The 15,912-nt window shown below is 40.7% G+C and overlaps 1 protein-coding gene across 1 annotated transcript in view; it reads right to left on the bottom strand.

The window, feature by feature from the left end:
- The window catches only part of cngb1a (cyclic nucleotide gated channel subunit beta 1a), a 33,165-nt gene extending 23,719 nt beyond the window's left edge, over positions 1-9,446 (bottom strand). Inside the window, exons 1-14 of the mRNA XM_085351228.1 lie at positions 9,321-9,446; positions 8,725-8,764; positions 8,575-8,626; positions 6,454-6,556; positions 5,251-5,270; positions 5,121-5,135; positions 4,721-4,820; positions 4,199-4,223; positions 4,042-4,114; positions 3,359-3,459; positions 2,757-2,808; positions 2,377-2,406; positions 2,129-2,189; positions 2,003-2,030 (exon numbers count right to left, since the gene is read on the bottom strand). Of these exons, the coding sequence (XP_085207354.1) occupies positions 2,003-2,030; positions 2,129-2,189; positions 2,377-2,406; positions 2,757-2,808; positions 3,359-3,459; positions 4,042-4,114; positions 4,199-4,223; positions 4,721-4,820; positions 5,121-5,135; positions 5,251-5,270; positions 6,454-6,556; positions 8,575-8,626; positions 8,725-8,764; positions 9,321-9,446 (826 nt within the window). The remainder of the gene's footprint in view (positions 1-2,002; positions 2,031-2,128; positions 2,190-2,376; positions 2,407-2,756; positions 2,809-3,358; positions 3,460-4,041; positions 4,115-4,198; positions 4,224-4,720; positions 4,821-5,120; positions 5,136-5,250; positions 5,271-6,453; positions 6,557-8,574; positions 8,627-8,724; positions 8,765-9,320) is intronic.
- Between the last annotated feature and the right edge of the window lie 6,466 nt (positions 9,447-15,912).

Genomic DNA, 15,912 nt, shown 5'->3' with positions numbered 1-15,912 from the left:
TAGAAATAAATGTGCTTTGAGTCCTAAAAAAGCTTAAGTTGCTAGAAATGATTAGATTTTTGAACAGTTGATAACTGATTGATTGGTTGGTTGATTGATAGGTCTATTGCCCTTTTCAGGTTTATAACAACAACACAACAGACACCTTTTTTCCAAATAATGTCTTTATTATAATAAATATTAAGCAAAAGGCTTCCTTTGTAGTCGTCTGCAATGATTTAGCAAAAACCTTCAAAGGGGACCAGTTGTGCTTTACCTCAGTTTCTGGCTGGTATCATTTTAATATGAATAAACATATTTATGTTTATTTGTATTCAAAGTTTCAAAGACTACGCAGAAGTCACTTGCTACAGGAACAGCACCCTCATGACGTACAGGCAGTACATCTCAAAAACACAAGGTGCTGCCCCTCTGTAGGCTTCCATAAGTCAGGCAATCAGAAGGCATTGGGCTTTTAGAGATGGGTACCTTGAAGAGACGGGAGCTAAAGCAGCTAGTTTCAGACAGGAAACTACATAAAGGGGCAATATACGATAAATAAGAATTATTTTCACCTGAGAATCTTGCCAAGTTACTCTGGTTAAGTTCCAGGATTAAAAGATTAAAGAGCTGGAAATGAGAACAACTGGTCCCCTTTACCAAGCAAGCAGTTGACGTGGACTACCAGCAATCCAGAGTTCCCAGTATGAAGGGGCACCAAAGGCTTGGACTTTAAACAGAGCATAGCAATAAAGACTTCCTAATCATAACTGGTGTTCATTAAAGGGGACATATTCTGCTTTTTGTTTGTTTTCCTTCAAATATCTCCTGTTCAGATGGTGGAAGTTCATATTAAACATGGGCAAAGAGTGAGATTAACCCTAATATGGTCATCTCAGACACGGATGCCCCGCCCACCTTATAAAGGGCAGCTTATCATAAGAAAGGGGGAGGAGCTAACATAATGTTTTAGACAAAGAAAGAACTTTGTGAATGAACAACGACCCGGTGTGAGACAAAGGATTATTTTGGACTTTGAATCATGCAAAGCTACTCTGTTAGAGTCAAACAATCAAAACAGGGAGCAGAAGCAGAATGAGTCCCCTTGAATAAAATCATACAATTGTGCCCCTTTTCTAAGTTTAAGTTCCGCACGATGGCTGTGCAAAACAAAAGCAGTGCAGCTTTGTGAGCGCTACAGGACTGAATCTTGCCGTAGCTGTGCGCAAACAGCTCTGAGTGTCCGTCAGTCAGTTAAAGTGTCTGCTGCTGTCAGTGTCAGTGTGAGCGACTCTGTCCCGCTCTTCCTTCTCCTTTTATTTTAAGGGGCTCTGTCCACCTTTCCCCCCTGAAACAGAAGGAGAAGAGCAGCCCAGTTACAGTCTGCCTCATCACTGACACCAACCCCTGACCTACCACTAACCAATCAATCAATTCGCCAGTGCACGTGTCACAGAATAATATAAATGGGGTCTTCTAAAAAAATAGATGTAGTAAGAAAATTACTTTTTAATTGACTTAAATCTGTAGCTCGGTTTAGGGTGTTTGTCATCGAAAAGTTTGGTTGTAACAATGAAACGCGAGAAATTTCCCACCTCACTTCTATTAAATCAGTAAATGTTTTTATATAGAACTTTAGTATATTTAATGAAGGCATCCAAACAACCAAATGCATTTTACACCCACTCCAAGAGTCACAGTGTAAGGATGAACCAGGTTTTCAGTCAGCATGATTTCTATAACCAACTTTCAGCCAACTTCAGAAAGTCTATATTGGGATCTTCATGTGTCAGTGGTGGCTGCTCAAAACAAGCTACAGCATATAAAAAGTCTCCTTTTCACGTGCATTTATATCGGATCATCGAGCTGCGTTTCCTGTTGTATTGTTCCCTTTGGGATGGATGGATGTAAATTATCTGTATCTCAGTATTTTCTGTCCAAGCTGCTCATCGTACAATTGGCCACTAATAAACTCACAACTGAGTGTGATGCAACTCTGATGTTGGTTTGTTGTTGTACTTACTGGTCTGCACCTCGTCATTTCCTGCATCCTGTATGAAGGAAACAGATGACACCTTCAGGTCACCTGACCTAACTGGAATTTTATGGCATGTTTGCGAGAGCTGAGCGTCGTGTAACAGCAACTCACCGACTTCTGCACGGGCTGAGGCAACATGCGACCGATCCCATTGACGATCCAGCCCATCATGCTGGAAGAACAACAAGAAGAGTTGACTACAGTCAACATCCGCATAGAATCATGGAGGTATGGTTTGTTTGGTTTTCAGGACCAAACCTGACGCTGAACTGCTTTTCTTCTGTCTGGACTAACGCTAGCTTCCCTGCTAACAAGGACAAAATACTTTTCTATCTCAACATAAACATGTTTCCACTTACTTTGGTGGCTCCTCGGCTTGCTTGGTGGACCTGTGAGGACAAAAGTAGGAGAGACCTGAGCTTCCAGCTTTGAAAAATCAAGCAAAGCTGCCTTAAACCTGCATTCTTCCTAATAACCAGCAGGGGGCGACTCCTCTGGCATGATTTTGTAGAAGGCTGTGAGAAAATGTACTTCCTGCTCACCTGATCTCTGAGCTAAGTAACACCTTCCGGTGAGTTTATGGTCTCAATCACTAGTTTTAAATCTTACCGAATGAAACATGATGCTCATTTTGTAAATTATGGTCCAATTTAGAGTAAAATAGATCATTCCGCAGGGCCTGATTCCCTTTTAAAGACTTTAAAACAGGACACAACACCGTGACAAAGGTTTGACTCACTTCTCGGTCTCTGGGGCTGGTTTGGGGACAGGTGGAGGAGCTGGAGGCGGAGCTTCAGCTGTTTAAAAGGGGAGGAGCAAATCATATTAGCACAATTTTACAAAACGGCACCACTGAATCCTAAAGTTTTACATGTCCAAGAAAAGGCATCTGGCAGAAAGAGGCTAAGTAGAATTACAGATGTTGGACGCAGCTTACACTGCTGTTAGCAACTGCATTTATAGTTTAAAAAAAATCAGAAAGCTGTCATCAGTTCGTAAAGATTTTCTTGCTGAATAATATCTAAACATGTATTTCCATAAAATGCTGATTCTATTGGTTTTTGTGAAGGTTATCTACAACTATGCTGACCTCTGTGTTTTCAACCAGGACCAAATATCACAAAAGTACAGCCAGTCGAAGGTGATTAAATGTCCAAATGTTTGTTTTAGAAAGAATAAGTACTCTCTTTTCTCCAGCTGTCAGCAGAACATGATGTTTCAGGTGAGCTCAACCAAGCAAAGCAGTTCAAATCAAACATTTACCACCACAACATGAAAGAAAATCTCTGAGCTAAATAGGTCTATAATGATGATTTGTGGCTGAATGAGAAGTAAAGATACCTTTAGCTGGAGCTGGAGCTTCAGCCTCCGTTTTTGAGCGAACATGGATCTCTGGCTGAGGAACCACCTTCTCGATGCCCTGTTTGATCCAGTCTATCATGCTGTGAGTAAGAACACAGGCAGATTGAAATATCACATGAACAGTTAGCTCCTGTGAGGTGGCTGAGTTCTGTTTCTTTGTGTTAACCTTCTGTTTATGTCTTGTTTGTCTCATTTTCTCCTCTGTCTATCTCAAGTTTTACTTCTTGTTTTGCTTAATTATCTTCACCTGAGTCTCATTTACCCATCCATCTCTCACCTCTAACATCTGATGCAGCGGTCCACAACCTTTTATGCCAGACAATATTTTCACGGACCGGCCTTTAAGGTGTCAAAGATAAATACAACAAAATAAAACCAGTACCAGTACCACAAAAAAGAAGATTTATTCATAACACAAGGAAAAGACCTGGGGAAACAGAGTTAACAATAAAGACATTTAAAAAATAAAATTAAAAAACGATAAAAATCTTGAAAACCATGAATTTCACACCTGAGCCTCAGCCCTAGTGGCCCGGTACCAAATGGCCCGGGGGTTGGGGACCGCTGATCTAATGTATAAATAGTTCTGTCCGCCCCTGCATCTTAATAAAACACAGACGCTTATTTAAAGGAAAGATAATGTTGTAAAACAGGACGCTGACCTCGGTGGCTTGTTTTCAGTTTTGTCATCTCGGTCCGGTTTCACCTCCACCACAGTAACCGGAGGCTCTGCAGCTGAAAGACAAGGAAACTGATGATTGACTGAGCAGCAGCTAAAATCCAGTCCGTGTCTGCAAACATATTCAGGTCTGTTCTCACCTGGAGCAGGTGCAGCCTGACGCACCTGAGGAGAAACAAGCATGTAACCAAGGCAGGAATATTTTTGGTAAAAGCTAAAAATATGATCATGGAGATGGAAACACTGCAGAATCTGTAATCAATGATTTCCCAATGTTTAAGATTACTTTTAGCTTTCCACACACTGTTGGGGTTTCAGATTGTGTTCAGGATTTCTTTAAATGATTGTGGTGGATGTTGGACTTTAGCAGAACTTTTAAAAAAAGAACTATTAATGATCTAAACACTCCAGAGTCAGATGTGTGTTTTTGTTTAAAATAAAATTGAAATCAGAGATGTAAATTAGCTTTAATAACTTTAGCTGACAGTCGATGGCCGGGTTTGGTCAGATACTTAAAACAAACACTATTTACAACAACAGTGAGACCTTCAAAATATGCTGACTGCTTAGGTGCAATTAAGGACTGGCCAGGAGTAACTTGGCCGAGACATGAACAGCTTTCAGATGAAGCTGCTGGAGTCCATCAGTCAGTGCTGGCGTACCTCTGCCGGCTGCTCAGCTGTGGGCGGCTCTTTGCTCTTCAACTCAGGCTGAGGAACAACCTTCTCCAGACCCTGAGATATCCAGGCAATCATCCCTTTGCTAAGGAAGAAACATGCATTAATAACTGTGAGAGGGATTTTACGGGACACTAGGAGGCGCTGCGGAAGATCCAGCGAAGCTTAATGAAGGATTAAACAGCAGCTCGCTATCTGGCATCTGATCTATTGGTGCTTTTCGTAAAGAATCTCGATCTCTGGCATCCTGCCTTTGATAAGCTGCTCACTATTTGGCATTCCGCTCATTGATAGGCTTTTCAAGCTGCTCACTATTTGGCAATATGCCTGCTGATCGGCTTATGAATCAGATTAGTATTTCGTTTTTATTATGGTGGTTACTCACTCGTCTTCGGGTTTACTGTCAGGGCAGAAAATGCAAAGTCCATTACTGAGTCTAACAGTTCTGACGTTTCCGGCTTCTACACAAATATCACGAGACTGAACACAGAGCTGTTTCACACACAGCTGTTTACCTGGCTGGTTCAACTTCCTCCTGTGAGTAGGCAGCATGAGTGAAAAGAGAAGGAAACACTATGAGAACAATAAAAGAGCTGGACCTGAAAGAACTGCTGGATCCAGCTGCAGCAGATGTTCAAATCGATCAGACCAAGACTCGTAAAAACATCAGCGTTTTCTGAATCACAAACTAACTTCTCAAACTGGCCCTACGAGCGCTTTCAGAGAGACATCAAGCAGGTGTGGGGTTCAGATGAAGCTTTCAGGAAGGACTACAGGTATAATCCTGGGAAACTGTTATGGTGAGATTGTTAGCCAATTATAAAGATAGTGAGCATTCAGGGTCAGGTCAGGTCTGGACACTAGAAGAGTCGATCATGCTTGGAGAATATAAGTCAGCAGAAGAAATGGGCAAAGAGATCAGTTTCTGACTGTAAGTGGTCTCTTTGTGTCTCTGCTTCTGTTTATTTTTGTCTTTTTGTGACTCCTATTATTAAAAGAAGGAACAGTTTATGTTCTGGAAGGTTCACAGCACACTTAAACCACTAATGAGATTTTAAAAAGTATCATTATTATGCAAGACTTCCGTTTGCTGATTTCTCCTCTGCTTTTAACAAGATGCAGCCTCATATTTGTGCGAGAGCGCGAGTCTGTCCAGGTCCTTGTTAACGGACAAATGTCCAGTGGGATTGTGTGAAGCTCTGGTTCACCTCAGGGCTTTGTTCTGGCACATCTTCTTTTTATTATGTACACCGACATCTGCAGGACGTCTTATGAGAACAGAGCACTGTGATCCCGTTTTACCTGAATTTGTAAAGTGGTGTGATGATAACTATCTGGAGTTAAATGTGTCAATAACAAAGAAAATGATTATGTAGTTGATCATTTTTAGACATTTCTCCTTGTATTCTAGTTTTTATCTTACTTTTAATGTATTTATTTATTTATTGACCTCATTGTTGTCGATCTCTACCTTGACATGCAACAGTGTTTGTGACTAGTGGCTCTGTGTGTGTAAGCTGCGATCAATTTTCTGTTTTTTGAAAATCTAAATCTGAAAAACTGAAAAACTGACTAAGGGCTAAAATTAGGACTGCCACCTTGTAAACCAACAGAGATTTCATCTGATGTTTATGAAAACCTCACAGACTTATCTTTTTGAAAAATGTAGCTTGAGTCTGACTCTGCGTCAGACCCAGGGTCGTTTATCAGGACCTCACCTTGGCAGTGGAGTTTGCTCGGCTCATTTTCGGTGAGACTGCGGGTTGAGGCAAAGCGCCGCTGATCCACGTCAGCATGCCGCTCTGAGACCCAGCTGCTGGGCTGAGGATGTAAACGTTTAAATTCAGGCTTTTTATTCACTCTCCTGGAACAAAGCAAAGATTTTTTTTCCCTTCTAAAGTAACACTGAACCGAAATATAATCAGGGCTCAAAATCAAAAATGCTACTGAAATTATGCAGCTTGTTTAAAGGCTGAAAAACATAAAGAGATATTTAATCTTTAGTGTGTACAAGGAAAATGTCCCTGGTTACTTCCCTCACTGGAGTCAGAGGTAAGAAAAAAGGTACTAAAATCATTAAGAAGGGAAAAGTCTCTTAGCAAGCTAATGGTGCATTCTCCAGGGGAGTATTATCACAGATAAAATTAAACTATGAGACATTCACAGTGAAGAATCCATCATTAACATCATGTTTCCATCGTGTAGTACTGTATTTTTGGACCATAAGGCGCACCGGATTATAAGGAGCAAAACAAAACACTTTACTCAACTAGTTCTTCTTGCTTCCTCCACTTCTGTACCAATGATTCATTAATATTGAATTCTCTCACAGCTGCTCTATTCCCATGTTATTGCAGTATATTAATGACTAACTCGTATTGTGGATGGATTATCTCAGTTGTTCTCCTGACTGAAGTTTGGCATTTGTCCCTAATGATCGGGAACCCTCACGTTAACTTTTATTGAATGGAAAAAAGTTAGTGTTTATCCACCAGCTTCACGGTGTTTATGTTATGCTAACATAGCTGTGCCGCTAGCCACCACGTAGCACATCATTATATACCAGCTAGCCCAACTTCAGTAACCCTACAAACGTCACTACTGTTTAGTTTTCTGTCTTCATTTATGTTGGAAGTGGTAGCAGAGCTGTACGTTTGAATTGTTTCAGAAATCTCTCAGTCAGAACATGCTATATCATGCTCAGGTGGAAGCTAGCGAGCTAACTTCCTGCTAACTTCTAACTCTGTTAAATTTAATAAATCCTGTTTTCATGGATGCCTGGATTTTAAACTTAATTGTTACACCTGGTAAAGCAGCAACGCTGATCATTTTATTACAGATGAAAGAATTTAGACAGTTTGTAACTCTCAGTGATGCTGCAGTGTTCGTTTGACTTTGGGACCTGAAGCGGACGGAGTTTTGGATCCAGATTACTCTGCGAGGCTCCTGACTATGGCAGCCGTAATGCTCCAACAATCCATCAAGCGGTGCGGCTTCATAGCTTACCAAAGTCGTACTAAAACATTTTTTTGAAAGATTTTTGAGCGCCGTGTAGCACATAAAATCAGTTCGAGGTCAGTAAGCACAACCAGAATTCTTATATAAGGCGCACCGGATTATAAGGGGCACTGTTGATTTTTGAGAAAATTAAAGGATTTTAAGTGCGCCTTATAGGCCGAAAAATACGGTAACTGTTAATAAAGTCTAACAGCTGAATCAAACAGGAATTTTAGAGCTATTAGTACTCATTAGTAAATCTGTATAATATTAGGTTTTAGGATTAATAAAACCTTTAAGTTAGGTTTTACTGAAAAATAATAATAAAAATAAAAACAATAAAAAAAACATTTTATAAAATGTCATAAATATCCAGCTATTTTTTCTATAGAAGTATTAAGAAAATTCAGAGGAAAATTAGTTTTTCAGTTATCTTTGAAGGACTAGGTTAGCATTAGATTTCAGCTAATTTAGCAGCAGTTTAGGCTAATGTAGCTATCAGCCATAGCTTGAACTGGGAACTCAGAGTTGTATATTTATCAGTTGTACCATAATGTTTGTTATAATACTGTTCATGTGTACTTTTCCAAACAAATAAACTCATTTGGAAAAATATTTGTCCTTATAAATAAAACCAGTGTGTGTTGGGATTTGCTGGAAATACAGTTGTAACTTGCGTATAAATAACAACTAATTTTTATGCAACTATGAGGAAAGGTTTCAGGAAATAAGGAGGAAAATATGAGCTGCACTGCTGGCTCCTTTTGTATAGTTTAGGTTTAACATTGTGTTTAAGTTTAAACATTGTGTCTTGTGTGGTATATTTGCAGGTTATAACTTACCCATTCTCCGCTCCTGTCTGAGGTTCCTGCATTGGTTTTTCAGCTTTTGGTGCTGTCAGTCAAACATTGATATATGTTTAATATTTTTAAAAAACAAAGATGCCGACTGAGCTACACAAAGTTAAACGATTTGCATGTGAATGATCTTACTTTCACTTTTGACTTCATCTTGAAACTTCACTTTCTTCTCCTGTTTAACACACAAAGTCATCTTATATATATTTAACTAAAATAATGCATAAAAAGTAACAGTGCAAATACTACTTCTGGATAAAAGTATTAGTATCATGATGGACATTTAGCACACACACTTCAACACCATAGTTTACAGAATCATGATAGTCCATATGGATTTGACAGTGACCGTAGTGAATTTCCTGTTCATTTTCTCTGATCAGTTTCAGAAAAAAGAGTTTTAAGCCTTGAAACAAGCCAATTAGCTCCAAGCTGAATCAAGATTATTAAAAAAAATATTTGATTTTGATGATGAGTTTCAGGTTCAAATAATGGGTCTCAACATTTCCATAGTAACGGTAACCTCCGCCAATCACCAACATTGTTGTTTCAGTTTAATATTAGACATTGTTAATAACATGTGTTTTTGTTAAAGTGTGGCGGTACCACACAGACTTGTGGTTTCCAGAACAGCACAAAAATTTGAGTTATTAAGGCAAACAACCCATTCTGCCTCACAATGCTCCGTAAACATGACACAATAAAACATTTTTTAGTTGGGCAAAGCTTACAGTAACTGGAGGCGGAGCAGCTGCAGGGGGCGGGGCAGGAGCAGGGGGCGGGGCAGCATCCTTCTGTTCTTCTGATTTTTTGGGCTCAGGCGGCTGGGGAACAACTTTGACCACCCAGCTCAACATCCTCAAAGAAGAAGAACAGACACTGTCAGCCATTACAGTGTGAACCTATTACTAAATATTATCGTCTTCTTCATGTCAGGGCAGGCTCTGTGTTTACAATCACTACGGAAACGCCTGTGGATATGAGGACACATGGAAACCAAACACAATTAGCTTCCCGCTGCACTTAATGGTGTTTAGATCATGTCTGGCTGAGTGTCAGTCCGAATTAGATCAGACCGATGCTGACCCTAATCCTCCACAGGAGGCCTGGCAGCACAAAACGGCTTTTCACTGCAGCCATACGTTCATTTACACTGGTCTCCAGTTTGGCACTTTTACTTTCTAATTGGGGTATGTGCCAATTAACCAGTTGGGAAGCTGACTAATTTGTTAGTCAGTTTTCCTTTTTTCCAGTTCTAAAAAAGGAAAGCCAACATGGAAAGATGTGAACATGTTATATTTATATTCTAAAACACTGCATTTGATAATGAAATACAACAACATTACCATAAATTTAACACTGAAGTATATTGTGTTTACGTTATTAGTCTCTATCTGGCTTGTTTTCAACCACAGAACAAAGTTGACGCGTTAACTGGTAAAGCTGCATGATTATTGTGATAAAATGCAACGTTAGCATTATGCAATGTGTTTTTAGGGTACAGATGTTACCATTTTAGGGCTGTCCCACAAAAACCACCGACTGACTCATGACGACCTGGCATCAGGATCAAGGCGCAGCAATGTGAAAGTATGTTGCGTGCATTGAAATAATGGACTCATCTAACAGCCTGAAGTCTCTTTGTTTTTCTGGAGTTTAAAGGTTGGTCGACTAAAAATGTCTTTTTCAGTGTTTAGTTGGACTAAGTCACACTAAAGAATCAGCTGTTTATTTTTTATATTTATATTTAGTTTTAATATATTTAGCTAGGTTAGCTAGCCTGGTTTCATATGCTACAATTAGCATCTTGATTACCGTCGCAAAGCTAATCAAGCCGGGTTGTATTAGCAGATAACATCACAGACTCACCTTTTTTTTTTTTTTTAAATATACGCAAGTCTAGCTTTAAAAAGTAAAACTTAAGGATTCATCTGTCTGTGTCTTCATGGTGTCTGTGTCTCTCTCACTTTTTGTTTTTGTCTATAAAGTAGCTGCTAAGCTAGTTGGCTCTTTCGCCAGGTGAGCGAATCAGCTGGTTTAGGAAAGCAGTAGAGCTTTTCGAATTGACTGGTTATTCTTTTTAGACTTTCAGATAACTGCCAAAAGAGAGAGCTTCCTAACTGATCGAACCCTCAGGTTAAACCAGATTTATCAAAACTAATCTGGACCATTGTTTTCATCCTGTAAAGTAACTAAGTATATTTTTTAAGTTACTTTCATTTTATGCTTCTTTATGCATCATCACCTCCTTATTTATGAGGTAAATATTCTACCTTTTGTTGCATAATGATGCGTTACACAAACCGTAAACTTAACCAACGAACCATATAAAGAGATATTATTATATTTCAGGAGTGTAATATTTAAAAACAGAACACTTACACATTGAATTAGTGCATAAATGATATTTTTACTTTTGCACTTTATATTTTGGGTTAATTAATACTTTCACATAAGTATATTTTTAATATAGGCTGATTTTTTGGATTTTAAAATTAGTGTAGTGCCACTTTTTACTAAAAGATTCGATTTTTGTTTCCACACACTGCAGCTCATTATTTGTGTTAAGTCAGTTTTAACTCTGTCATCCCAAATTACAAATTGCTCTCAAAGGATTTCAGAGTCACCAACACCCTCCAGCTTCAGTTCAGGTAAAGAAAAACTCACAGAAGAGCACCTCTGGTGAGTTTACAGCAGACATAACTCGGAGTTTTAAACCATTTTGACTTCATGAGCTCAAAGTTACTTAAATATACCCCTCACCCGGTTCAATTTTGCGACTTTGGGAGCTCTCCTGTTGATGCTTATGCTAAAATGTTAAAAAAGAAAAACATATTTTGAAAATTCAACAGAAACCACGTTTAATTAATCTCTGCCTCAGTTAGACATCCACAAGACCCAAAACTGGGGATCAATATCAAACAAATGAGTGTGTGTTAGCAGAAGTTCACGGCATCAGCAGCAATCAAGTTTATCAAATTTACAGGACAACCTGATAAAACCACAGACCAAGAAGAAAACAATAGTTATGGTTCAGCCTTGTGTCTCCTGCCCTGATTCGTTGGTTCAGGAAGCTCAAATTGAACTATAAGTATAAACAAATTTAAAGAGTACAAATCACCAGCTACTACCATTCGAAACCAGGGCATGCACCTGAACTGTAAGCGAAACAAGGCACCTAATCGACTTTATTTCATTGTTCTCAAAGCTACGCAGCATCCATGGAGGTGTCAGTGGTCAAAGTGTTGGGCGTCTCTTGTCCTACCTGAGTTGCTCAGTTGGGGTCCAGCAGCATCCCACAGAGCTGCGGGGAATAAGCCGTGTAGACCTGCAGGGATCTGAACACTGTGGGAGGATTACGCAGGAACTCTGCTAACAAGATTACTAAGCCGATGAAAGGCAGAGCAGGGCAAGACATGGAATCAGGTTACACTTTCAGAAGCTGAACCATGAAGGGAACCACAGTCCTCAAACCAAACCACAATGGTTTATCAATAAAGTTCAGATCTATCCAGCAATCGGACACCAAATAAATAACTGAAAAACAATCTTCCGATGGAAACCTTGGGTACCATCGATGTAAACATTATCCCCGACCAAGAACATCCCCTCTGTGCAAATGGCAACAGCCGACCCCTAGTCAGTCACTCTTTGCTAAGGAAGAGCTCACTGAGCAACAAAGAGCCCGAAGTGCTGATGGGACTGGGGATGATCAGTCTATGTTCCTGCCTCACCTATGGCCACGAGAAACAAGCTTCCTCTGGGCTTAGAGGGCTGAGGAGGTGCAGACCTGCTACTCCTCTATATCGAAAGGAGCCAGTTAAGGCGGCTTGACCATCTGACTGGGACACGTCCTGAATGACTCCTAGTTGAGGTGTTTTGGGCATAGAACAGACAAGGGGCAGAAAATGAAAAAGCTTTCTTTTGAGGTTCTGTTTTTAATGAAACGATCCACTGATTTATTTCTCTGTTATTAGAATCCCACCTGCTCCATATGACTGAATCTACGTCAGGGAAAAAGCTTCCAGGTCCAACGGTGACTAACATGTCAAGTTCAGTACCATCACTGTCGCTGACTTGTTGTAATAAAGCTGTTAATAACTCTAATTTACAGGTTTGATTCCACAAGTCAGAGGCCTCGTTTGTCCTCAGAGCCGTGGACGTTTCACTGCCTTTTTTGTCTCTGGTTTGGATAAAGGTGGTTTGGTAAGGGCCTGGTTTTGGCTCTGGAGCTTGTTTACAGCTCTGGGCTGCAGCACACTGTGGCGACTCCGTGTTAAAGCTGTTAATGTGGCCCTGAGGATTAGCTGCTAACGAGGTTAAGTCCAGTGTCAGCAAAACAGAGGATCGGATGAGGATCAGAGTGCACCTTAAATAAGGGTCGGACATTTTTCTGTCCTTCCTTCCTTCTTCTCTGCTTCTTTTGCTTTTCCCGTCTCCATTCTGTTTTTAATGTAATCTTCTCTTCTGTCCTTCCCTTGTCTCCTTTCCTGCACCCGGCAGATGTTTGACCTTCAGTTCTGCTGCATCATAAAAATTTCATCCTGTTTGCTTCATTTTTCTTTGTGTTGTGTCATGAAGTGTAATAACAGTCACACAATGAGCCTTTATGCTCTGCAGTGGACTCGGGTGAACTGGGCCTTTGCTGCCCTCTTGTGGATGATCTGTGTCGTCCTCAGTTCCACACACGGAGCAGACCTGGCTCTCGTTTCTCAGCTCTCATATCTCTGACGACATTGAGTTTCTGATTGTGTTATCAGCGCCACGCAGACAGCCCTCATTTTCTTTTTCTGCCCCTCAGAGTTCAGCTCGTCCCTTCGAGGGCAGCTTGAACTCAGCTTGCATTCCTCTGCATTACACCACTGTGTAAAGCTCCTCACCTCCCAGCAAGTAAACACCCTTCATCAGGACTCTTCACTTTTAGAGAACAGCTTTCAAAGGAGGAATCACATGTTTACATTTTTCTAGAACAAGTAATATTCAGAGACGTTGTTTATCCAAACAAAATATATCTGCAGCCAAAAAAAGGGGAGTTTTACACCTGCACAGATTACTGTAGATAAAACGCACGCAGCGGTATGAAACCTTTAAAGAAAGAAATCTTTTGCACAACTTATTCAGAGAAGCTAATCTCACTCATGACCCCATACTGCACACCTCGTTTTTATAGCCCCAATACACAGAAGCCAAACCCTGTACCATGAATCCAGTCCAGCATTCCCAGGATATCTTTTTCTTATCTGACTTGTCACATCCCAACAACATTGTCAGGATCATCAGGGTGGTTCAGTAAATCATCCCAGGGTTTCCCAATCAAGCACTGACTCATGGCTTTGAGTCTGGATTTTATCCAGCAGCTGTGGAGAAAGCCGAGGGTGGTGTCATCACCGTGCAGGTCAACCTGCCTGTGCTATGCACAAAATTACAAGCCATACAGATTTCAACAGAAAGGGATAAACTAAAAGGATCGACCACAGACTGTGAAACTGCTTACAGCATGAAGCTCTGTGGGCTTTGTGTCTGTTTTTTCTTTTATTAACTTTTCTCACATAAAAGCTTTTTATAAAAGAGAAGCAGATAAAAAGGAAGAGAAAACTTTAGCTTCTTTTTCAGGTGTTACTCTGGTGTCATTAACGAGGTCTACAATCAAGAGTTTATAACGAGGTGCAAGCCACGGATTACACTCAAGAACAGGAAGTCGAAAAAATCTAGAAGAGCCAACACAGCGCTGAAAAAAAATTGTTTGGTGGAGGAAACCAAGATGAACTTTTACCAGGATAATGAGAAGAGAAAAGTATGCAGAAGGAGAGAAACACCTCATGATCTAGAAGCATCCATATCATGTGTCTAACATGGTGGAGGGGTGAGAGAAGGAAGAGAGATAGAGATTAATAACAGGTATGATTCAGTGCAGAGAGGTCTATTAACACATAGTGAGTGAAGAAGAAACACCCAGTGCATCATGGGAATCTTCCAGCACCTTAGACCTATTGCAGCATAATTCAGGTAACCCTGAATCCTCCCTGAATCCTGGTCACCTTTTCCAGCTGTTAACTGTTCTCCAGGAGGGTTTCCTGCTGATCCTGCTCCAGCTGTGACCGTCTGTGGTAACGATGAATGTGCCTGTTTCTGTTCATGCAGGGAAGATTAAAACTGTTGGGATCAGAAAGGCTGACTCATGGATGACTGCTGAATGAGTGTGACGACTCGCTCAGCATCACCATAGCAGCTCGTTTAGACAATCTAACCCGTCAAGGCCCCGATTTCTCTGGCCACCATCACCCCCTCCCTCCACAGGGAGGTCACTTCCTGCTGGGACACACCTGAGACCATGTGGCCCTGTTACGATCAATAAAACTCCGTCACTGTCCCGCTCCACCCCGCCGCACCTGCTTTATCACACACTGTCTGGATAAATATTAGCAGGGCTGAACCACGCTGTGTCTCACTCGGGCCGTAGAAACTGTCAGTGAACCTGTCGATAAACTTCAGAAGAGGACAGAAAAGGGAAGTGTCACTGCTGAAGAGTGATCATGACATACAGTCTCTTAAATCTGATCTGACACCACTGTAAAAAAAACTCATAATTAAAAGTGTGCAAGTATAAATTGATTTTGTTTTTAAAGGCGACCCATTCTGCTCAGTTTGAGTTTAGTATTTTTATTGTGGGAGTGCATCAGAGCAGCTTTGCATAATAACACGATAAAAAAAAAAGATTTTAAAAAAATCTTTAAGTTCCTTAATTCATCATCTCCATGAAACAAGCTGTTTTATCTCCTGTCTCTTCAAGGTCCATCAATCAGAAGATAGATGGACCCTGGATGTTTTAGAAGCATGCACATGAGTTAGAGGTCACTACTGGACCTTGAGTACTGCTCTTCTTGTTCCTCCTTGCACAAAGAAGATGATACCTGTGCTGCTGGGCTGAGAGACACAGCAAACCTACTTCTGATGACACTTGGATGTGGATGTGCCATCACAGAGGAGCAGGACTACCTGCACAGCCTGAGTGGGCTGGCTGGTAGCCCTGGTAGGATTCAAAATCCTACGTCACCTTGTTCTCAAGTTAGTGCATTCAGAAAACCTGACCTCTGACCTTGAGGTTTTTAGCAGATGCATCTATGGTATCAATCTGAAAATCCTAGGTGACTTCCTTCTCGAGTTATTGCATTTAAAGCTTAGGTGTTCACATCTTCTGCCCACCAGCCCGACGGGGTGACGACAAAGATAACAAGCTAAAGTCGGTGACCTCCTGTGGACCCCGCTCTGCCACGACACTTGAGAAAGGCAGACTGACTCTGTGGTTATATAACCAACTTGTTA

Source organism: Diplotaxodon limnothrissa, linkage group LG1 (genome assembly GCF_057381915.1).
Source record: "Diplotaxodon limnothrissa isolate DT_005_m linkage group LG1, D_limnothrissa_male_GT1.1, whole genome shotgun sequence".
NCBI classification, from domain to species: Eukaryota; Metazoa; Chordata; class Actinopteri; order Cichliformes; family Cichlidae; genus Diplotaxodon; species Diplotaxodon limnothrissa.
Note: the sequence above shows the minus strand (reverse complement) of the source record. Positions and strands in the feature narration are given on the sequence as shown.